The 23,729-nt window shown below is 33.2% G+C and overlaps 1 protein-coding gene across 4 annotated transcripts in view; it reads left to right on the top strand.

The window, feature by feature from the left end:
* Window positions 1-23,729, top strand: part of STRN (striatin) — a 43,078-nt gene that overhangs the window by 8,962 nt on the left and 10,387 nt on the right. Inside the window, exons 3-13 of one of the 4 annotated variants that reach the window (XM_058164511.1) lie at window positions 2,769-2,842; window positions 4,042-4,120; window positions 4,733-4,900; window positions 9,149-9,284; window positions 10,268-10,403; window positions 15,093-15,203; window positions 18,654-18,740; window positions 19,255-19,398; window positions 21,606-21,742; window positions 22,502-22,677; window positions 23,682-23,729. In XM_058164511.1, the coding sequence (XP_058020494.1) occupies window positions 2,769-2,842; window positions 4,042-4,120; window positions 4,733-4,900; window positions 9,149-9,284; window positions 10,268-10,403; window positions 15,093-15,203; window positions 18,654-18,740; window positions 19,255-19,398; window positions 21,606-21,742; window positions 22,502-22,677; window positions 23,682-23,729 (1,296 nt within the window). The remainder of the gene's footprint in view (window positions 1-2,768; window positions 2,843-4,041; window positions 4,121-4,732; window positions 4,901-9,148; window positions 9,285-10,267; window positions 10,404-15,092; window positions 15,204-18,653; window positions 18,741-19,254; window positions 19,399-21,605; window positions 21,743-22,501; window positions 22,678-23,681) is intronic. The other 3 variants (XM_058164519.1, XM_058164528.1, XM_058164538.1) reach the window with 3 other exon arrangements.

Genomic DNA, 23,729 nt, shown 5'->3' on the forward strand with positions numbered 1-23,729 from the left:
TGTAAGAAATTTGAATTTCTTACCTGTCCACCAAGCATGATAAAATGTTCATTTCCAATATGAATGTGCCTTTATATATTCTAGATAATTTCTTTAATGTCATACCAATGGCTACATCATTTTGTAAAATTCTCTAAGATTATAACATAGTATACATTTCAATCATTTAAGGTGTATATTTTCCCATTGCTCCTTCTGTATATTATAATCAAAAATTTTAGCCCACTTTATCATACATTCTTTTATTTTTTTCTTCCGTTTCAAATTTCAACTGATTTATGTTTAGCAAATTATGTGTTCCTTTGTACATAATTTCATTTCAAACTAAACCTGAGAGTGTTCAAAACTATAAACCCTTTTGGGTATTTTAAATTTTTCTGATAATTGTAAATAAGAAAACTTCGGCAACTATACCACTAGTTTTTCTTTTTATTTTGTATTTTCTTGACATAATTCTAATACCTTATGAAAAGTTAGCCATTTGTGTTTGCCTATTATTTATTGTCTGTAAAATGCTACTTGTACTGAGAGCCACAAAGGTGTTCTTGGGTGCAATCCATAGTCTCAGTATGACATGCCTAACATAATGATTTTTAAAATCCTGCCACAGATACTCATGCGACCGAAATCTCAAGTCATGCCTTTACTTAGCAATACTCATTTTTTCATTCAATCCAAACAGTAAGCAGCAATATACAATTTCAAATCAAGTAAACTCAATCCTCTTTCCTTTGCATCTTGTGACATCTTATATTTAACTTGCCACACAAAAGATATATCCTTTTGCTACTGTTTAACTGATGCATCAGTTGTCAAAACAGAATTGTTTCAGATAAAACAGATATTATTTGAAACAAAAACATCATTTTAGGGAGACCTTAATATATAAGATTAGAAAGATAAGAAGCTCGTAATATTTTCTGTCACTAAAGTTTGATTTATTAGTTTTCTTAATTTGAGATAAGCTTGGTGATTTATTGCATTCCGAAAACTCTGATCAAGTGAGATAAGAGATGATGAGATGAGAGATGAGCAATCAATTTGTAAATGCAGAGTGCAAATGAAAATAAAGCACCATTCTAATTTTAATTTCTGCCACATCAGGGACTGAATGTGTTCTGTTAAGCTCTATACTATATACTCTCTGAATTTTTAGATTCTGACCAATCAAAATCAGCTTGCCCATCCTAAAGATATCATATTGCCTACACCAGTGGTGGGTTGCTAGTGGTTTGCACCAGATCGGGTGAACCGGTAGCGGCGGTAGCAGGAGGCTCCGCCCACCGGCCTGGACGCTTCTGCGCAGAAGCTTCTGCGTATGTGCAGAAGTGCCGCACACACACAGGAATGAACTGGTAGCGACGAGATTTGGAACCTGCCCCTGGCCTACAGCTATTTTAAATGCTTGAGATTACTTAGTATAATTTTGGTTTTATATATATTGTATATATACATCAATATTTAAAATGGTTATGTTTATTTTTTTATTCATATCAATTGTTCATCCATATCAAAGCTTTTGCTAAATATCTTGAAGTGGAAATGACATAAATGATTTCCATCTTTTTCATCAGTAGGAACCTTGCAAAGATCTCATTTTCTGTCCCAAACACTATTCGTAGAATTGACATTACTGGGAAATTGGAAATGTGATACTATTCCAGATATTAAGGAAAGGTTGTTGGATTTGTTTGATCTATATTTTTTGGGAAAGGCAATATTTTCCATCAATGAAGGGATGCAGCAATATCTGTTACTATGTCAGAGATCTTTACAATAATATTTTGTACTGATTATATTAGTTATATATTTATTAGTAAACCAATGACTATTGATAAGTATAAAATATACAATAGATTTTTTTCCTTCTTAGTTGCAGTTATGGTTTGTTTGCCATAGTTTAAAGATTGCTTTGTTAATTGTATATATTAATAATGCTAAATAAAACCCAAAAATGTTTTTAAAATATTTTTTAGTTCCAATTTAGTGTGATAAAATAATCTGTTCACATATAGAAAAAAGCCAAGGACAAGAATGTTTGAGTAAAAATCTTAATGTAGTTGGTTCTACATTTATTTTAAAATCCATCAAACTGTATCTGTTTTGTTTTTGTGCTATATCAAGGAGTTTTTCCTAAGAAATAAAAGTATCCTACTAAACTTAATTGCCATTCTTCTATTTTTTAAACATGATCCTCAGCAATCTGATTTATCTAAGGATTTTTTTATTAAACTCTTGATTTCCACAAAAAGTACATGATAATAAATTTCTAATGTTTAAGATACCTCAAGATTTCATTGTTTTTATTTGTTTGAAATTATTTTGAGTTATAATTTGTTTTTTGATCCATAACACCAGCAAAAGTTAAACTCAAACCTCGAAAATATTCTAGTGTGGTTATTTTAAGATTAGAGTTTTCATATAGATTTGTGTTGTGATATGTTTCTTAGCAGCGTTATGTTTATGTCTCTCAGTTTAGCAGCAATTCTTGATTTTTCTCTACATTAGAGTATTTGCAGACTTGTTAACCATAGCTGAATTGGATTTGTGATTGTAACTTATCAAACGTTTTGAATAAAAGCTACATGAAATTAATTTACCCAGATTTGTAATTTATATAGTTTAAGTATGTATAAAGCATTGATATTTTTAAAAATTAGAGAATTAGAAAAATTTGAATACATCTATGTTGTGGGAATATATAGATATGAAAGAGAAAGGGGACAGTGACCCCTTTCTACCCTAATTGATTCCTCTCTTCTTTATAGAGCTAAATATCACAAATTAAAATATGGTACGGAGCTGAACCAGGGAGATATGAAGCCACCAAATTATGATTCTGGTAAGAATTAATTTTACAGAAGAAGACAGTTAAGACTGAAGAAAAGACAAAGCTGTCATTTTGTAAAGAACGAGGGTCTGGAATAGTTGAGCATGAAACAGTGCTCCTAAGAGAACACGGGCTGTTTCTTTTCATGTGTGGTTCTTCCTCTTATGCTTGTTTAAAGTGATGCTTAATCTGCTACACAGACAGGCCTATAAATTAAGTTTTTAAACTTTGATACTAATTTTGTCTCAACTGTGCCTGTATTTTACAGTATTACAATAATAATGAGTGATAATATGGTTAAATTACTTGATAGGCCTCTTTTCACTTTTTGTTGTGGTTAGTCAGAAAAATAACTTAGTTACATTTAACAACTGGACAAAAATCTATGCATGAACCTTTTACATAGAATTTGTAAAATAAATATTGGCTAATTAACATTTATTAACTGGGACAGCAGATATTAAAAGCAATAAAAAAAATATGGGATTCAGATTAATTGCATTGGTGATTGGATAATTGAAATGGATGGATTTCTTGGGTTCAAACCAGTAGTGGGTTCCACTTACCTTTGCTACCGGTTCAGAACTGTGAGCATGCTCGCGCTCGCTTCGCTCATGCGCAGCGCTTCTGTGCATGCGCAGAAGCTTCTGCATATGTGCAGAGCATCCATGATGACATCTGGGCAGGTGGGCGGAGCCTCCTGTCACTGCCACTACCGGTTCACCCAAACCGGAGTGAACCGGTAGAAATCCACCACTGGTTCAAACTCAGATTAACACCAACTTCACTTCTTATAAAGTTATTTTAGAATAGAAAACCACTGTAGGTAATGATAATACATTGCCCTTTTAGTGCTATTAACCTAAAGTCTTATTTTCTGTTTGAAGCTGTAGGAATTCAGTGTATATTCTATGTACATAATTAGGTTGGTGTAATTTTTTCATTGCCATTAAACATGCCTTTAAAGATGCTGTATTAAATTTTCATCAGAAACATATTTTGGGGAGTTACCATAGAATAATATCCAATGTATATTATATTTATTTAAAATTTTGTACAACATCTTTTTATTTTGTTTTACTGTTACTGAAATAGACTGGGAATATTTAATCAGTGCTAGAAGATAAATTTGCATAAAAGTGACTCTTCTTCTGATATAACTAATAACTAGTATTAGTTATACTAATTTTGGTCTTGTCTCTATTTTTCAGATGAAGGAAATGAAACTGAAGTTCAGTCACAACCCAATAGTCAATTAATATGGAAACAAGGGCGACAGTTACTCAGACAGTAAGTTGTCTAAGAATTATAAATATAATAATGACTTCATAATATGGTGGGAATAAGCAAAAAAGTATCTCTTTTTTGCAGCTCCGGTAGTTATGATGATTAAAAGTAATAGGGTGCCATTAGTTCATCTTTTCCTTAACTTACAAAAGCTATTTCACTGTGGTAAAATTGACAGTTTTTATAACTTTATTTTGATTTTATTTCTTGTAATGTTTGGCTTATAAAACTCACTGCTCTGGATTCAGTAACTCCTCCCAAGTTTTTACTGAGGGAAAGATGAAAAGAGGAGCCAATTATTGCTGGTTTCCTTGGTTTCTCCTTTATAAAAGAATATAGCTGAAGATGTGTGAGGAATTTTCTTCTTGACTAACATAATGAATAATTGTGTATGCATGGATAGAAAAGCTCTCTACTTTTCATGGGAGTTGTAGAGGCTGGTACTGCAGGAGACATCCCCTCTGCAGCTGGTACAAGTTGATTTGTAAGGCTGTTGTGTCAGGCAAAGCCACATTATTCTTCTTATTAAATTGTTGATCAGTTCTGGGTAGAGTGTATCAAATGTTCAACGCATTTGATAGCTCCTGAATAACTGCCATGTAATTATTCATACAGATACCTGCAAGAGGTGGGATACACTGACACAATCCTGGATGTGAAGTCAAAACGAGTACGAACGTTGCTGGGTCTCTCAGGTGATGGTCCAGAAAGGGAAACTAACAAAAACCAAGAATCAATGGTGAACGGCACTGATGTTGAGATTAAACAAAAAGTGATGATTGGGTAAGTGTTCTTAATAATGAGAAACTGTAGAAATTGTACTTTAAAAATCTCTGTGTTAAAAATGAAGTATTATATGTTACACCTATGTGGTAGAACGTACAATAAATGCTGTTTTTAAAGGAAGGAGCAGTCTCTCACTCTCCTCATTTCTGCTTTTGTAAGCTATGCAGTTATTATATTGAATGGAAGAAAAAGCCCACTGCATGATTTTTTACTTTTTTCTCTAACCAGTACTATGCTTGTCTTGAAAGACATACCATGGTATGTCATGTTCTCAACACTAGCATATGTTCTGTGAGAGAAAAATCAAAAGACCCAGTGATGATCACTGTTTACTTTCCCGATGGCATTCCAGTAATTTAGCATATTGGTATAGTATAAGGTTGTAATTAGCTGCTGTTGAATAATTTAGAACTTGTCATGGATGGAATTGGAAGAAAATAAAATATAAATTGTTTGTAGGAAGACTTTAATTCGTGCATTTTTGGAGGTCTTTATTCCTCTAGGAAATGTAATTGGTGGGAATGTATTTTTATTTATTGTTACCAGAATAGTAAATCTATAAATGCAGCAGACTCAGGACAAGGAAACCTCTTTTAAGAACAAATTTTGTATTTACTATTCCACAAAGTAATTTAAAGTTGACCTAGGTTCCTTAAGGAAAAATTAATTATTCTGTCCATGGTATTTTTATGCAAGCCAATATATTTGCTAATGTACAGATCCCAGTGAAACTTATATACTCAAGAGCATCGTATGAATTCGAATGCAACCTGGAAGATTTCAAGCCCATCCATGGAAACATTATTTTGATAGTTTGACAGATATAATTCTATTCACACATGTTTCATAATGTTTAATGAAAGAAATGTTGCACTTCTTCAGATCAGCAGACTTCTTTTATGAAAGATAAGTACCATATATCAGCATGAAGCCCACAGGGATACTAAAAATTAACTGATATTAATATCTAGCATTTCCAGTGTTTGCTGTGAATATGAAGGGTGCATCTTGCCATTAACATTTTTTGATAAAAGAAGAACAAATCAATAAAATGCCATATTTTTTGGTATAGCCTTGCATGGTATACCAGATAGTTTTCATTTAATCTCTGCTTCTTTATTTTAATGTTGTTGGGTGTTTTTTTTTGTTTTGTTTTTTTGCAAATCGAGTAACCAATATTTAGATATGCATTATTTTAAAACTGGATATATAATATATAATAAAATCCAAAACTTGTCAAACATTCTGATTTTTAAGATGGACTTACAAGGAGTATCATTGTAAATCTGTTTTTGCTAGGCAATATTGATCTACTTTTATTTAATATATTTTTATTTTGTTAAAATTCAAAAATAAAAATATGTCTTATATTGATAGACTGTAAAATATTAATAGGTTCATAATTCATTGACACAACTTCAGTTTGAAATATCATCCCTACAAAAGTTTTCATGTACAGATGAGGTGATATAAAGACTTGGGAAGAACTTAGAAATGTTTTTTTGAAACTTGCATTTGCTATGCTAGATGGAACTTTGTTTCTGAATAACAGGCCAGTTCATCCCAACATGTCTTCTTTCTTGTTAGTTCTTACTGTTCGCAGCCTATGGCTTGCCTGAACAGAATAAACTTGCACTAACCCAAAGAAGACACTTGGATTTTCACTGATCATCTTTCTACACCTTCAGCCTCCTACATTGCGTCAAATGTTATAAAAGTTCACTTCATGCTCAGGAACAGATACAGGAAGGAGAAAGTAGAAATGTGCTTTCTGCAATCAGAACACTATTTAGTGTTCTTAAAATTCAAATCCTCCTTCTATATTTCCAATACATCTTGTTCCTGGGATTATAATTTCCACCATTCTTTGCCTCAGGCTGATTGGCCTTTTATGATAGCACGTTTGATAGCATTATAAAACCACTTCCAGAAATACGTTAAAACATGTTACACCATTGAAACAAATGCTCTAAAATTGGTTCAACACAGTTTAAATGTATAAGAAACTTTTTTAAAACCATGAACTAGAAATCTATAGGAATATGTTTAAGCATTTGTATTGAAGTACTAGCTGTAACAATTTAAGCTGATTTTCATTATGTAAACAAAAATATTTAATCCCCTGTTGTGTGTTTCCTAAAGGTTTAGAACAGTCATCATAAAATCAAGGTTGGTTGAACTATGAGAAGAATCAATTAACACATCTGGAAAAGTTAAATTAGGATTAGGTTTTATCCTTCTGCTCTTCCTTCCATCTTCAAAACTTCATACAACCAATGATTCATAGAAAATATATATCATAGAGCTGAAATCTAATTTTAGCTGAAATTAGTCCATAAAAGCTTTACTGAAAATAAGCAATAAATCTTTGTTTTGTGAAAGATGTAGTTATTCTTCATAAAATATGTATGTTTGTGTATTAAATGGTTATTTATTTTAAATTTGATGATATTTTCTTTGATTTTACTGCTGCGGTTCCCAAACTTGGTGCCATAGCACCGTGGTGTGCCAAATGAACTCACAGGGTGACACAAGATATTTTAAATTTTTGAGGGAAATAAAGCAGTTCTTGATGTCTCTGATACACCATGGAAAGTACTATCTCAAGGAAGATCACAAATTGGGCTAGGGGATGCCATAAAAAAAAATACAGAGATGTTATGAGTGCCATTAATTAAGAAAGTTTCGAAACCTCTGTTGTACTGTATTGATTTTTTTATTGCTTCATTCAGTATATGTTATGATACTTATGATTATTTTGGCTGGCAACTGCGTTTAAAAATAATTATGCAAATATTTTAATATTTCCCTGGGCTACTTGTACTGTATAAAATAATTTAGAATCTGTTCATCATGGCTGTGAGTTTTGGGAACTGTAGTCTCAAGGTATTGGGAGGGAAAAGTGGGATTGGCCTACATTTCTGATGTTTGGACAATATGATACTATTTAATCAATTTTCATAACTGTGTTATGAAAGTGTGTTAACATAAACCATTATATATTTTGTAATATACAATATTTACTTAGAGTAAGTTACCCTGAATCTGCTGAAACCTACTTATGAGTAAACATGTTCTGTATTTAAGTCTTGTTGATGATACTGTCATTTACAAATGTAAAATGTTTAGAAATAGTAGCTTTGCTTATGTTTCAAAGAAGTACTTCAAAGTGACTTTTCTCTGATGTAACAGAGTAACAGAATTGGAAGGGATCTTGGAGATCTTTTATTCCAACCCCCTGCTCAAGCAGGAGACGCTATACTATTCAGGAAAATGACTGTCCAATCTCTTCTTTAAAAACTCTTATTTCAATTAATTGTGTAGTATGTGCATTTTTAAAAGAAGAACTAATTGTAACATTCAGGTTATAGGACCTAGGTGTAAAAATAAAGCATGGCAGGAGAGTTTTATTTTAATAATTGTTTTAAATTTATTCTCTTATTTTTTTAAATAGTGACAAAAATTGAAATTTATTTTTTTCAGTAAATTTAAGTATTGGGACAATTGTTGCAGCTTTATTTATTTTCTTCTTGCCCCCAATTACTCATCATTGTGTCAACATAAGAATAGTCTAGAAATATCTATAGCTATAAACAGAAATCATAATTATTATGATTAATCTTAGAATAAAAAGATGTAAAGTACAAAAATGAACATTTTGAGATTCCTGTTTAATGATAGAAGCACTGTTACAATTTCATATGTATTCATTTTCAAAAGTGCTGTCATTAGCAACCATGAATCTGTGTATTTTTTTCATGCTATCTTCAGATTCACAATTGTTATCAGATTATTGCTTTTATTTGATTATTAGCTGCCTAGAATTGCCTCTTGGCAAAATAGGCAACATATAAATTTTATAAAATAAATAAATACTGGTTAAAAAAAGGATCTAAATATGAATGGCAGGATCTAGGTTTGGGCAGAAAATAATAATGATTTTTTCTAGTCCTTCTGGCCGCTTGTACTGGATTTTAAGGTAAAGGAGAAAATGAGCAAAAATAGTCTTCCCTTCCTTAGTTTCAGTTTCACTTGATAATGAAATCTTAAAATCAAAAATATTTGGATGCTACCAAAAGTAAGTTCTAAACTTGTATGACATTATCTTGCTCATGTTTTCTACTTTCAAATATGTAGAGCTAATAAAAATGAAATTTTTGATGTATGTTGTCTGACTTTATAAAGCTTAATGAAAAGAAGCATTCAAGTAGATTGATTTGTGTTGCTGTTTTAATTTTTATCTAGAAAACCAGATTTGACAGATTCTGCCTCACTGCTAGAAACATTTAAATTCCTTGAAAATGCTGCTGCAGAATTTAGCGATGAGGAGGAAGAAGATGATATTGATGGAAGAGAGCGAACAATCATGGATACATCAACGGTAGGCTGAAAACAAATTAGTATAATAAAGATTGTACCAAAAGGACCCTTGATCATTCAAAACACACATATTAAAAACTTTACTTGTAAAACACTTGGAAACTGATTAGTGAAAATGGTTGCATATAGCAGTTCAAATATCTCTTCAATAATGGACTTTCTAGTCTAAATAGGTTGTTTAATGAGTGTTCGGGGGATAGACATGCGGAGAAACATCCCAAGAGGGAAAAGAAAAAAAGCTATGCAGTTATATTGAATTTTATATGAGAATTAGAAGCCTAACTGGTTGTATAAGTTTATATTAGGGGTTCTAATAAAAGAATTTTTTTTAGGAGTCTGTTGTGTGTACTCGCACAAAATAATTGTTATGAGAGGCTTAACTGTTCGCCAAATCCGAATGAGATGACCGGTCTCCAAATTTGATAAGTAAATGGATATTTAGTAAAATGGCCAGTTAGAAGGAACATTGGCGAGTTTATTCTTCACCAACTACCCAAGATCCTAGGATGATCACTGCCACTCTCAAATGAACTTTGTCTTTGTTCTAGGCAATTAGACTTATTTTCAAATATAGGTATGAATTTTGGTTAGCTGTTCTTTATATTTTATAAGAATGCCTCTAGCACCTAAGGTTTTCTAATGAAGAGAAATTATGTTTTAGGTTGGCAGTTTGTTTTGCCATGCCAGATAACTCATCTGATGGGTATTATGGAAATTACTTTTGAGCTCATTGGTGTCCACAGATTTATATAAGACAAATACAGATTATAATATTGAAAAACCTATTCAAAGCATGGTATAAACATTAGATCAAGTATTGTCTAATTAATTTATATTTTACTAGCTAGTATCAAAATACATTATATTTCTGCTTATATGTAAGATTATATGTCTAAAGGGTAAATTACTCATAAGACAATCATAGAGGGTACATAAACATAAGAAAAACAGCACATAATAAGAGAAAAAAAATGTCTCCCATAGATTGTAAGAAAAAGAGTCCTGCCCGACAATAATGAAGACAGAGATACTGAAGAGGCCCTGAAGGAATTTGATTTCCTAGCCACATCTGATGAAGGGGATGGAGAATCCAGAAGTTCAGGAGACGGTACAGACTGGGGTAAGAAAAGAAAGAAAATAGCCTACATGCAGTCATTTACCTGGAACTGGAGAAGGATTGTTGGGGAAATGTTAATTCTGGAGATTCAACTTTTGAGCTGTTTCTTAATTTTACAGAATATCTAAAAATATTGAAGTTATTATTACCTATTTTTTATAGTTTGAATTCATTGCAGTCTGTATGGCAATTGCCAATGGGGCTTATGCAAGCAAAACAAGTAAACAAAGTCCAGGCAAGTTTTAACAGTCCTTTCACTTTGCCTTTTCACGTTTAAACTTCCCCTTTAAGTTAATGATTTCCAGGAGGGGGTATCCAAATCCATATTTTTAGATCCCTAGACTAGCCCTAAATCTACTCATCTTACTAGATAAATATATTGGCAAATCCTGCTTTTTCTCAGGTTTAAAGCCTTTGCAGCAAAGTCCATTTCTTAATTTCATGTAGGTAATTTTGAGCAGGGTTGAAATACTCCCGGTTTGGCCCAATTTGGCCGAACCAGTAGCGATGACAGCCGGTGGTTCGGAGAACCGGTAGCGATGGCAGCTTGAGGCTCTGCCCACCCACCCAGTTGTTATTACTTCCTGGTTTTAACCTGTTTTTCACCCTCTGTGCATGTGTAGAAGGGTTTGTGCATGCACAGAGGGTTGGTGCGCACACGTGACGCGCGGTGCATGCAGTTCCGAACCGGTAGGGAAGGTAAGTAGATTTCACCCCTGGTTTTGAGTGAAGAAATCGAGAAAATTAATTTTGAAGATTAGCCTGTGTAACAGCAAAGAAATCAGATGAGATTATGACTTTAAAACTGAACATGTCAGACACCCTGCCTAAAGCCAGTTTTGTGAAGTTTTTCTGTTTATTTTCCTTTCCCTTGTTGATAGAGAACTCTGAATTCTTCTGTGTTTCGCTTAATAGTAATAGTGTGTTAGGTTGTATTAAACTGTATAATTACCTAAAAGTGATTCTGGTTTTGGTGGTTGGAAGGTTAGCGTGCAATGTTCAGTGCTGATTTGAGTTTAGAACATTTCTGGAGTGGTGAATTGTTCAAATTTGGTTCCTCAGTAATCATATGTGAAGAATCAATACCATAATTTCAGATCCCAACAATGTCCACCAGCAGGCAGAAAAGGAAATCCAATGCATGTTCCAGGAAAGTATAATTGAGACTTTCATTGTGAATGGTCAATCTCCTTCGTGCTCATAGATATCTGCTTGTGGAATTTGTTGCCTATTTACTTCTCCAAACTGAAGTTTTTTGGCAACTGAAAAATCTGTCAAGGTCCATTATATCACTACCCTTGATCTAACCAACACTACTTGCATGGGAGTGATAATAAAAACATAGCAATTATGTTAACCCAGATTCAGGTTTAAGTATGTTTTGTGAATCCAATCTTTAATGTACATTATCTTGATATAAGATCTCCTCTACAATATTTTGTGCTTTTCTTTTTGCTCTTTCAGGGGAGAAAATTTGAAATGGAATTTTAAAAAAATGTGGCTACCCTATTAATATCTAGTGTTCATCATTACTAACCCATTTGCTGCAGATTTTATAGCCCTTCAAGTACCGGCCTTTTCTTTGGCATACTTCTCCATTGTATCCTTCACACATATAATAAGAATTGACCATTTCCTTGAAATTGCTATATAGACATGCTTGGTTAATTCTTGTAGTTTCTCTTACGCTGTTATATAGAAAGCTACTTCTGTTTATCTATCTACCTTGTCCCTTCCTAATCCTTACCTTTTACTATTTTTCTGCATTTGGATTTGTTGCCATCACTTTGGTAAATTTCCCATATACCATCTATGGTTTTTATTCCCCTGGGTGTCATTTAAGTACCTATGGTTTAAAGCTGTGGCTAACAGAGCCATCATACAATACTTTCTTTAAGGTAAATATCACCGAATCCGCTTTGACTAACTATTAGGTAAGATTGCAATGGACTGAAATTAGAGAGAAATATATTACTATCCAATGAAAGAATTCTTACACATATGGATTAATGGAGCACCTTCTTTTCATACAACAGTTTCCTTTTAAAACATTAGAATGAGTTTATTTTTCAGGAGGTTGTTTAAATTTATATCTTTATGTGATGTACCAAGGTGAAAATGAGTTAAGAACACAAATCAAGAGTACCACATCCCTCATCTCCTATCCTTCCCAATTTGTTTGGAGGTTTGGCAATTTCCTTCTTACTCAGATTCTCCCCAAAAGTGTCATTGGGAAGTAAACCATACATAGTATTTGGCCAATGTAATAGCAGTACTGTTCACCCGATATACCTAATCAGCTTGTTGGTTTTAGGAATATAGAACCCTTTAAATCCGTATCATTTTCTTGTTAGAAAATCCTTCACACTAGAAGTAAAGATTGCTGTATTTCACCTCAATCTGGTTTCCTTGTTATTATGTCAAGCTTGTATAAGCAGGTCATATGTCACAAAATAGCCAAAAATCCCTACTGAAATTGAAAAACAGTTTCAAAAAACTTGCTTTACAGGTAGCCTTCACTAGCGACTGCCTCAAATAGCAACTGTTCACAGTTATGACAGTGATTAAAAAGTAATATTGCTACAATGTTAAAAATTAACATTGTGACCAATACTTGCATTTACAACCTTCACAACTCTGTAAAACAAAGGAAAGCTGAGGTAAGATCATAAACACTATTGTGGTCACATTTCCCATGTAGTGACGACTTCACTTAACAACCAAGTTGCCAGACCTATTCTGGTCACTAAGGATTGCCTGTATCACTTGAGATTATTAAATATGTTTGCAGAAACATATTTTAGCAAATTTCTAGCCCTTGTGGCTTGTAATACAAGTCTTAGTTAAAGTTCTTTCAGGCAATTTGTTTTAGCAATGTAATTGTTCAAAGAAATCACTATTACATACAACCTGAAGCTTAGGTATACCATATATTGTGGAAAGATATAATGCAATAATTTTATCTTGGACTATAAATAAATAAATAGAAAAATTGTAAGGAAAAATCCTCTCTAGGACTCATTAATGTATAATTCAGAGCAATTTCAGAAAGCAGTTATGTGGTGTGTTTCTTGTGTTGTATCTTGCAATATGTAAACTAAATATGAAATATATTTCTTATTTGCATACAAGAAAAAATACTTAGATTTGCTGTTAATATTGTTGATGCAGCCGTGCACCTTTTTCCACTTTAAATTTTAGCTTTCTTTTGTGAAGACTTGTACCGTAGAAGAGAAATTTGGCAAGATATTCAGATACACAAGCAGAACTTAAAATACATGCTTGAAATTATTACAATTGAAATATTTTCTATTCTGACCAGAATAAAAATTAGCACCAACTACAGATTTGTTGTTCTAAAAATGTCTTAACAATTAGAACAATCTGGATTAAATCAAGGATGATATATATATATTATATAGCTGTAATTCTTAGAAACAGAAGAGATGGTTAGAGATTAGGTTTGAGTTAGAACACCTTCCTGGTGAACAAGATTGAATATGAGAAGAAATACAAAACCATCAAATTTAATCTAACCTTTACTTTTTTTGTTTATTTGTTTACATTTATATCCCGCCCTTCTCCGAAGACTCAGGGCGGCTTACAGTGTATAAGGCAATAATCTCATTCTATTTGTATATTTTTTACAAAGTCAACTTATTGCCCCCCCAACAATCTGGGTCCTCATTTTACCTACCTTATAAAGGATGGAAGGCTGAGTCAACCTTGGGCCGGGCTCGAACCTGCAGTAATTGCAGACTACTGTGTTCTAATAACAGGCTTCTTAACAGCCTGAGCTATCCCGTCCATAATTACCCATACCACTGTATTTGCACCAGCAGATGTTTCCAAATTTACTGGCAACATATTATGTGCCAGTTGCCCTGTTCCTGAATTGTGAGGCCCTACTCATGGTCACTCACACCTTGGTCACTTCCTGATTGAACTGCTGGAATGTGCTGTATACTTTAGGAGAATTTGGAAACATCTGCTGGTGCAAATACAGTGGTATGGGTAATTATGGATGCCTGTTGTTCAGAATATGTGACGCCTCTAGTCCATGAGTTGCATTGGTTGCCAGTATGTTTCCAGATTTAAATTGAAGGTACTGGTAAATACTTCATGGCTTGTGGCCAGTCCTTCATGGCTTGTGGCCAGTGGTCACTAGCAAGGTCATTTCCTCTTGATGGTATCAACGCACTCAGTAAGAACTGGCAGGAGAAGCATGCTCCAGGTTCTGTCTGTAATGGAGTGTCATCTGAGGGGATCCAAGAAGAGAGTCTTTCTGTTGTGGTGCCTGCCCTCTGGAACATCATTCCCCTCAAGCTCAGGTTCATCCTCTCGGCTGACCTTTCGTAAAGCCTTAAAACTTGGTTTTGTCATTGAGCCTAGGGCTCTGAATGCGTAGCTGAGCCTGTATCAAAATTAAGTTAATTGTTTTATTGTTTTTCTCAGCTGCTATTCATGTTGTTTATAATGTTGTTATACCCTTTTAGAATATTGATTTGTACCATTAGCCACCCAGAGTTATATATTTGAGATGAGCAGCCATATAAATTGAGTGGATAAATACAACATTATTGGTGTCAAAATTTCACTGATCCCCAGCTGCTGCCAATACTCCAAAAATAAAGCATTCTTAAGAAACCAAATAACACAAAAAGGATGTTTCGTTTGTTTTAATTTGTCTAGAAAAGGAAGACCAGTGTCTCATGCCTGAAGCCTGGAATGTGGACCAGGGAGTAATAACCAAACTGAAGGAACAATACAAAAAGGAGCGCAAGGGGAAAAAGGGGGTGAAGAGTAAGTGGAAAACATTGCACCATAGATTCACAAATCCTGCCTCTTTCACTTCACCAGTGCTATCTTTATTTCAATGTTTTCCTCAAACTACTTACTCTTTTTCTTTGCTGCTCCTGACTGCTTTCCAGTTTACAGTTACCAGGGGTGGAAATTAATGCTACTTAAAATATAAATGTGTTGGTAATACTAATATAGTGTACATTGACAAAATAATGTACAAAATACGTTGAAGAGGATTTTCAACAACTCTAAAACACGTCTTGCTAAGTTTTGTCCAAACCAGGCAATATTTATGTGAGAGAACTTTTTGTAGTATAAATAGCATCATGTCATCTATCCTCTGCATTTCTGGGATTTTGATGTCAAATATAATACTGCAATAAGTGGGAATTAATCTTTTCCCTCTGTATATTACGTGATTTATATTTGCTTATGACTAAGTCCCAAAGAGCCATTCCGTATTTCTGTATGTTACAGATGACTTGGACTTCCCATTTTTCTGTAGTTTTTAATACACAGGTTGTTGATTAACCTGAAGGCAGCCTTTTGACTTTCAGTGCAGATTTTTTTCACAGACTTATTATCTTTATGATAGCCTAGGGGTAATTCTCTTTACATAAAGTCAATAAGTTTAATGGATGTTATAAAAAGACATTTCTTGCTTTCCCTGTTTTTCTTGCCTTTTGTGCATACTAGTATTTTAAGTATGTATACATAGTTGGGTGTAGAATTTAATGGAATGTTTCAAAACAGAAACTTCTATAGTGCTGGGAATATTGCAGTAAAAAAAGGAACAACTCAGATAATGAACTTAGTATATAAATAATAAAATCAGTATATAAAGAATTAGAGTAGAGAATTTTGGTCTGGACATATCCTTAACAAGAGTGAAAGTTAATAAATTAATTTCTACCCTTGTTTATATTTTAATGTTTGCTTCATGTAGGTCATGCTGTTGTCATAACTTGAATGCAGGGCTCGAAATGGAAAAATATATTATTTATTAAAATTAGTGTTGAGATAATAACTGAATTAAGTTGAATGATATATATAAAAACCAGACAAACAATTGGATCAAGTTTTCAAAATTTAATTTCTAGCCCTGTGTATCATTATGTTTTCCATTTTTCAAAATAAAAATCATGCAGACATTTTCCAAATATACAAGTCATAGATTTAAATTCTATATACAGATATTGTATTTGTAAATGAATATAGAATAATACAAAAGCTTACATAATAATTGAAGGGTACCACTGAGGTTGACATTTACAAGATGGCTAATTTAAACTATTGAGATGTTTGCAACACTGGTTTAATGAATTAGCTTATTGCCAATTGTTAGGTACATTATTTTGTACTAATTGCTAATTTTTAGCATTTTTTTCTAAAGTGTTTTGTAGCGTTCACTCTCTTACTATCATGGAATTAAAAAGAATAGCTAATATTTTAATTGGATTACTGTCAATATGAGGCAGCGCAAAAATATTTGGTATTAAAAATAACATAAATATAATGGCAAAAGGCACACCGGACACTGGAATTTGATGAAAAATACTTGTAGTATGTTGCGCATACTTGTTCATATCCACAAACCAATGAATAAGATGACTTATGAAGGATGAATGAAGTCTCTCTCAGATATGATAAATAGCAATATTCATCAATAATATTTGCCTCAGAAGTCATTGGGAGGCTAAGAGGAGAAGCATGTATCTCATGGAGCCTTTTGAGAGAACATGTTCATCACCTAGTCAATTCCTTGTATTCCTTCATTTGAATTTAATGGGAAAGATAAATAATTTTTAGCTTGATTTGATAATTTTATCAAATCACTACTTTGAGATTGCACATAACTAACTTGTAGCATCTGTAGCAGTCCTATCCCCTACCTTGTCATTCCGTCAAAACACTGTGTACACAACATTATTAGCAGAAATTGGAAGTCTGCCCAACTTTTCAGACTTTCATTTTTGATTGACGTATGGAGGCTAAAGCAACTGAGCTGGTCTGAGCCAATCAACATAAAATCTAAGCATACCTAAAATCTAAGCATACCTACTTTAAAATTTTTGGTCAACTCTTATTCCATTAAGTTAAAATTATTTGCTAGCTCCCTTCATATTAGATTTTGGAACTTTTGTCTATCTATTCTTGTATAGTATTCCATAGTTTGGGAATCAGAATAAGATGAATAAGTAATGTGAATTGAAAATATACATAGTGCAAGTATCAGGCTTTTAAATACCATATTTCAAGTAGCATAGACTGTCGGAGTTCCATCAGTTTTCAAATATAACATGGGTTAGTTAATTCATCTTGCTGATTGTTAACATATATTGTAGCTTCCTGAAAGTTTACTTTTCAAGATTAATTGTCAATACTGATTTCACAAGTGGAAGGCAGCACCTACAATTTACATTTCTTTTTCCCATCCTTATTTTTGTGAAAACTCTCTTGTCAGAGTTTTGGAGAACACTTCTTGAGCAGTGTGAGTTATATCCCTTAGAAGTGCAGGATAGGCATCTTAGCTGACAAAGTGACTTCCCAAATACATAAACATGCTCTTCGTACTGGCTTCTGCTATTCAGTCATAGATATAGATATCTAGTTTTATGCTCTGTCACCTCACCAGAATTACAGCCTCTGACACCTAGTAGATGGATCAGCTATTTTGCAGGTTTTATTGTTTGGCACACTTGACCAAAAGATTGGGTGTGTAAATTAATATGCAAATTAATAATGTGTAGTCCATGTGTGAGGTGAAGAATTGGGGGGATTTGACTGGAAATTATTTGGTAAATTATGTGGAACCCAATCATTTATGAAACTCACAGCATCTCTCTTTTGAAACCTTAGAGGTAATGGGCAAAATTGATGGCTCCTTCCATCTCCTCCAAACAAAATTTGGCTGATAAAAAAGGTGTGAAGTCAAGTAGCTTTTTGCCATTACAGAAATTGTACAGCATCTGTTCAGGACAAAAGACTACTGAAAAGGAAATTAATTTTTTATAAGCTACATTAACTTAAAACTAATGAAGTTCTTTTATCAGACCAATGAAAATTTAAATGTAGAAATCTGAGTTGGAGGGACCTGAGTGTTCAAGTATAAAACTAGATCTAATTTTGATCTGGTCAATGATAATTGTCAAATTTTATATACTATATATTTGCAGTTTTTAAATTTGAATTAAATTTATGTACAAAGCAAATATTCATAGTGTTATTACCATTTAAGAGTTTCATCAATAATAATGGGTCAAATAACTGGTATAAGAATATATCTAAGATTGGCGAGGCTATTGTAGCAAGGCCTTGTGAGCAACATTACATTCAGATTTGTGTTGGAATGCTTTAGCTACTAACAATAGCTGTATTTACTAGAATAGGAAAAACAGTTAATGGACTGTGGGTAAGATATTTTCCCATTCTTAATTAAACTTACAACAGGAAAAACTACCGAAGATATGTTTCAGCCTCAGTCCTTTATAAAACAATCAAAACAGGGATGTGGGAAAATGATGGAGCAAAACACAGGTAAGTGTTGAGAAAGGCATGGGGTCTTCACTACATATAGTTTGAGGAAGAGCAAAAACAGTTATCCTTGCTTGATTTTGTTTGGTTTTTTTCCCCCTCTTTTTTTTTTAAGCAAATCACTTTTTTAAAGATTGTGGCACAACTGATAAAGCTGCAGCCCTACCCATTTGGGGAAATTTTCAAAACTTGTGCAAAAAAATATAATTCACAAGTATTATAACATTCAGAAAACTTTGTGTTTTATCATTTGCTTTCACTTGGTTTTATTTTACATTTTGCAAGTTCATAAAGTGAATAAAAGTGTGAATGTTCGTATGCACATCTTTGTTTTCATTATTATCTCTTCTCAGCACCTCATTCCATGCTTTTAACTTGGTTGTTGCTGAAGCTAGTCCTCTCTATTTGAATCACATTCATGTTTTTCTTTGCTCAAGGTAGCACCCATTGCCATTAGTGCCGGAACAATTTTTGACAGTGTTAATGCTAATCCAACCTTTGCACTTTTTTTGGCCAGGACCCAACAGGTCAAAACTGCAAGATATGCTTGCTAATTTGAGAGATGTTGATGATCTCCCTGCATTACAACCTTCTGTTGTGCCACCCACGCGACCCAGTACTTCGAGGCTTATTGAGCAAGAGATAAATAGAACAGATGAAGGTAAGAAGTATGGGGATACAGTATATATAAAATAAAGGTGTAGGCTTAGATTAAGTTTAACTTCTAAGACAGTCTTAATATTTGTAAGTATTAACATTTTATCTTAGTAAAACTATTGTTTTAAAAATTAATGTTGTATTAAGTAATAAAAATCGTTTTAAGTAGGCTTAGTATAAGCCTGCAATTTTTATTTATTAAAGTAAATAGGATAAATAAATATATGCTTGAGGGTCCCCCCCCATTTTAATGTATCTCAGTATTAACCAATACTCAAAAGTTTAATTTTAGTTAATTAGATCAAATTTTTAAAATCTAACCAAGTAATTCATCAAAATTTACAACCTAGGTTTATAAAAACTTTAATATTGTTGATCGTACTTTTAAAAGTGGACTGCCGTTTGTCAGAAATGGTGTAGGGTGTCCTGCTTGGGCGTGAGGTTGGACGAGATGACTTACAGTTGGCAGTCCAATTCTAAGTATTTTCTGTCTTCCTTACATGACTAATTTTGAGGGGGGAAACTCACAACATAGTTGTTCCGTAGTAAAATGTTCCTGTGACAGCTCTGTATCTAATACAAACAGACACCTATTTCATCCTTTAAAAAAATATTTTTCTAGCAGTTTTTGGTAATTGATAATGTCAGTTGTTAAATTAGTCATGAATTCAGTGAAACTAGAATTGGTACTAGGTTTTTTAATGTTTATGGTTTTATAAGATAGATATTAATTACTGATTGGGGCCCGTCCAATGTTTGATATAAGATGGGTGGCTATATAACTATTCTAAATTAATAAAATAAAGCTGGATTTTCAAAAGCAAGTCATTAATTTGGTAGCACTTTATATCCCATTTTTCAATTTAACAGACATTATCAAAATGGCTTTTAAATTTAAACTGGACAGATGTCATGGAAACCTATAAAAAATGGAAAGCTACAAAAAAGGAATTTTGTTAAATTTTGAAGCAGCAGTAGAAACATATTGATATTATGCTAAAACTTATCAAACTAAGAATAAAAGATAGTGTAAAAATAATGCAAGCTAGTGAACCTTGGTCGTTTTGGTGTCCTCTATTAATGTAAAAATCTATGGTTACTTGACTAAAATAATGAATTAGAGAAAGTTGAACAATTGCATAAATTGAATAGGAAGATTTGTGTATACTTATATAGGATACTTGAATTGTTTTTGCTAATGAGAGCTGCTTATAATTTATGAAATATGAGGCTCTAGAAAAATACTGAACATAAATGGCTTGATAAGAATTATTAAAATCTCCAATGCTAGATTTATTAGACATCAATATATCATGAAAAATATTTCTGGGCCAATATTGCTGTGATAAAATTAAGAAAATGAGAAATGAAAATTATGAAATGAACTGTATCTTACCAGTTAATCTTGTGGTAATGTACATGAAAGAATCAAATAAAAGAAAAGGCATAAAAGTGTAGTTCAAAGTGCTAGTGACTGTAGTTTGAGCAGGATGGTTATTCCCTTGTGTTCCAGAGTTCTAAACCTGATGGAGACAGAATAGAATAGAATAGAATAGAATAGAATAGAATTTTTTATTGGCCAAGTGTGATTGGACACATAAGGAATTTGCCTTGGTGCATATGCTCTCAGTGTACATAAAAGAAAAGGTACAACATTTACAACACAAATGATGGTCAATATATCAATATAAATCATAAGGATTGCCAGCAACAAAGTTACAGTCATACAGTCATAAATAGAAAGAGATTGGTGATGGGAACGATGAGAAGATTAATAGTAGTGCAGATTTAGTAAATAGTTTGACAGTGTTGAGGGAATTATTTGTTTAGCAGAGTGATGGCCTTCGGGAAAAAACTGTTCTTGTGTCTTGTTGTTCTGGTGTGCAGTGCTCTATAGCGTCGTTTTGAGGGTAGGAGTTGAAACAGTTTATGTCCTGGATGACATTGGTTTGCTATCTCTTCAGCAGGGATAACTGTAGGGAGCACTTGTGGATGATCTCAATCCTTTCCTTGTCTGGAGAAGAATTACAAAAACATGGTCTGCTCACCAGATCTTTATTTCACTGTGGTCTTGTAGCAGAGCCGTCTTCAGTTTGCCATTTCTTCTTCAGAAGTCCCAGTTTTTTTTGTCTTTGAAATGGTATTAGTAATTGAAGTTGTCTTCATGCAGTGCGTTACATGTTATGGATTCATGTGTGTTCTATCTTTCAGTAGAAGCTTTAACATTCCCTCCTTCTTCTGGGAAATCTTTCATTATGGGAGCAGATGAGGCCCTTGAGAGTGAGCTTGGCCTTGGGGAATTGGCAGGCCTTACAGTAGCCAATGAAGCAGATTCACTGACATATGATGTAAGTGCTAATCTCTTAATGTTACACTTACTTTGGTTTTGAATAGTGGTAAAACTCTTTAATGATACCGAGAAGCTTTTAATTAGAAAGGAATGGTTGCATCCTTTCCAAATGTTATTAAAAGGTATATTTCTTGAGCTGCAACTCAATTCGTCAGATGAATAAATGACTAGACCAACATAGATTTTAAATTAGGGTGAGACAGAAAGGGGAAAAATAGATTGCTTATGCGGATATAGGTTGCATGTGGGACAGATTACAAACGGTTAACAGTACTCGGGTGTTAAAAACCCTTTGTGTTTGTTGAGACCTGCTGAAATTGCCTGCAAACATTTGATGTATTACTCAATGGTGGTAATAGATTCTGATTTTCCAAAACATTTATTTTAAGGTCTGCCATAGTGTGAGAATTCAATACGTGAATTTAAAATCAAGAAATGGCTGTGAAGGAAGAGTCAATGAAAAGATGAGAATAAGAAAGAGAGAAATCATTTATTTGCAGGTTATATCCAGTGCTGTTTTGTAGATTACAGTATACATTTCTGATTGGCTACTGAAATGTGTTTAATGTATTATTTTAATACAGAAGTTCATACCTGATTTGAAAAAAAACAGTAACATTTTAACTTCTAACATTTTGCTAGTCTTTACTGAGATTTGATAACATTATAGTGAAGTACATCCTCTGTCAAGTGATTAATATAATTTGTATTAGTATATTCCCATTGGCTTGCCTAGTTTTTGTTCTCGTTACAATAGATAGCAAACAATAAAGATGCTCTGAGGAAGACTTGGAATCCCAAGTTTACTTTAAGGAGCCATTTTGATGGAATAAGGAGCCTGGCTTTCCATCCAATTGAACCAGTGCTAATTACTGCTTCAGAAGACCATACATTAAAAATGTGGAATTTGCAAAAAACATCTCCCGCAAAAAAGTAAGTTGATGGTTGAAATAGATACATTATTGTAGGGCAGTGATGGCTAACCTTTTCCAGACGGACTGCCCAAAGCGCGCTGATGTAATTACTATTACTATTTGAGAAAGGGGATATAATAGTACTATTTTACAGTTTCTCTTGCAGCCATCTTTGCAGTGGTTGTATCATATACATTTAAATAAGTGTACAATCAAGCTCATTTGGGCAAAAAAATCCTAGGTTCATTTATATACTGATGGGGTCTGACCATGATTAATCAGAAATAAAAAATCTGGGCCTAGTGAAGACATTGATTTGGTATTGCAGCAAAAGTGAAGAATGCAGATTCCATGTTATGCAAATCACTAGGAGAAAAACTGAAAATAAAAATGTCAACATCATAATTTTATGGTATGTCTGCATCTGAAGCACTATGCACAGTCCTGGTTCTTGCATTTATAAAAAGAAATAATAGAACTAAAAAAAGTTCAGAAGAGGAAAACTAAAATGAAGATGCTCAAGTGCCTTCTCTATGAGAAAAGGCTCAAATATCTGGGACTATAGCCTGGAGAAAGGGCAACCAATTTGAGACATGATCAAGATGTATAAATCGTGCATGACATGAAAAAGTGGACACATAGATAGTTTTATCTCTTGGCCATCCAATGAAAATGTAAATGTAAAACCATTCCAGACAGCACATTTTTAACTTGAGGAATTATTACTTCATAAAATGATGATAGCTATTAACTTGAGTGGCTTTAAAAAAGAAATGGATGAACTCATGGAGAACAGTATCTTAAGGGTTACTATTCTTGAAAACTCATATCTTTGAATGCCAACAGCACAAAAACAATTGTGGGGGAGGAGCATCTCTCTGTCTCTTGCTTGCAAACACTCCAATTGCATCAGGTTGGTTATTGTGAGAAACAAAATGCCAGGCTAAGAGGGTTATTGACCTGATTCTGCAAGGTTGTTCTTGCAGTAACTTAAATAATAACTTGCTTTTTATTTTTGTTTAGGAGCACCTCACTTGATGTTGAACCTATCTATACTTTCAGGGCACATAA

Source organism: Ahaetulla prasina, chromosome 1 (assembly GCF_028640845.1).
Source record: "Ahaetulla prasina isolate Xishuangbanna chromosome 1, ASM2864084v1, whole genome shotgun sequence".
In the NCBI taxonomy this organism is placed as follows: domain Eukaryota; kingdom Metazoa; phylum Chordata; class Lepidosauria; order Squamata; family Colubridae; genus Ahaetulla; species Ahaetulla prasina.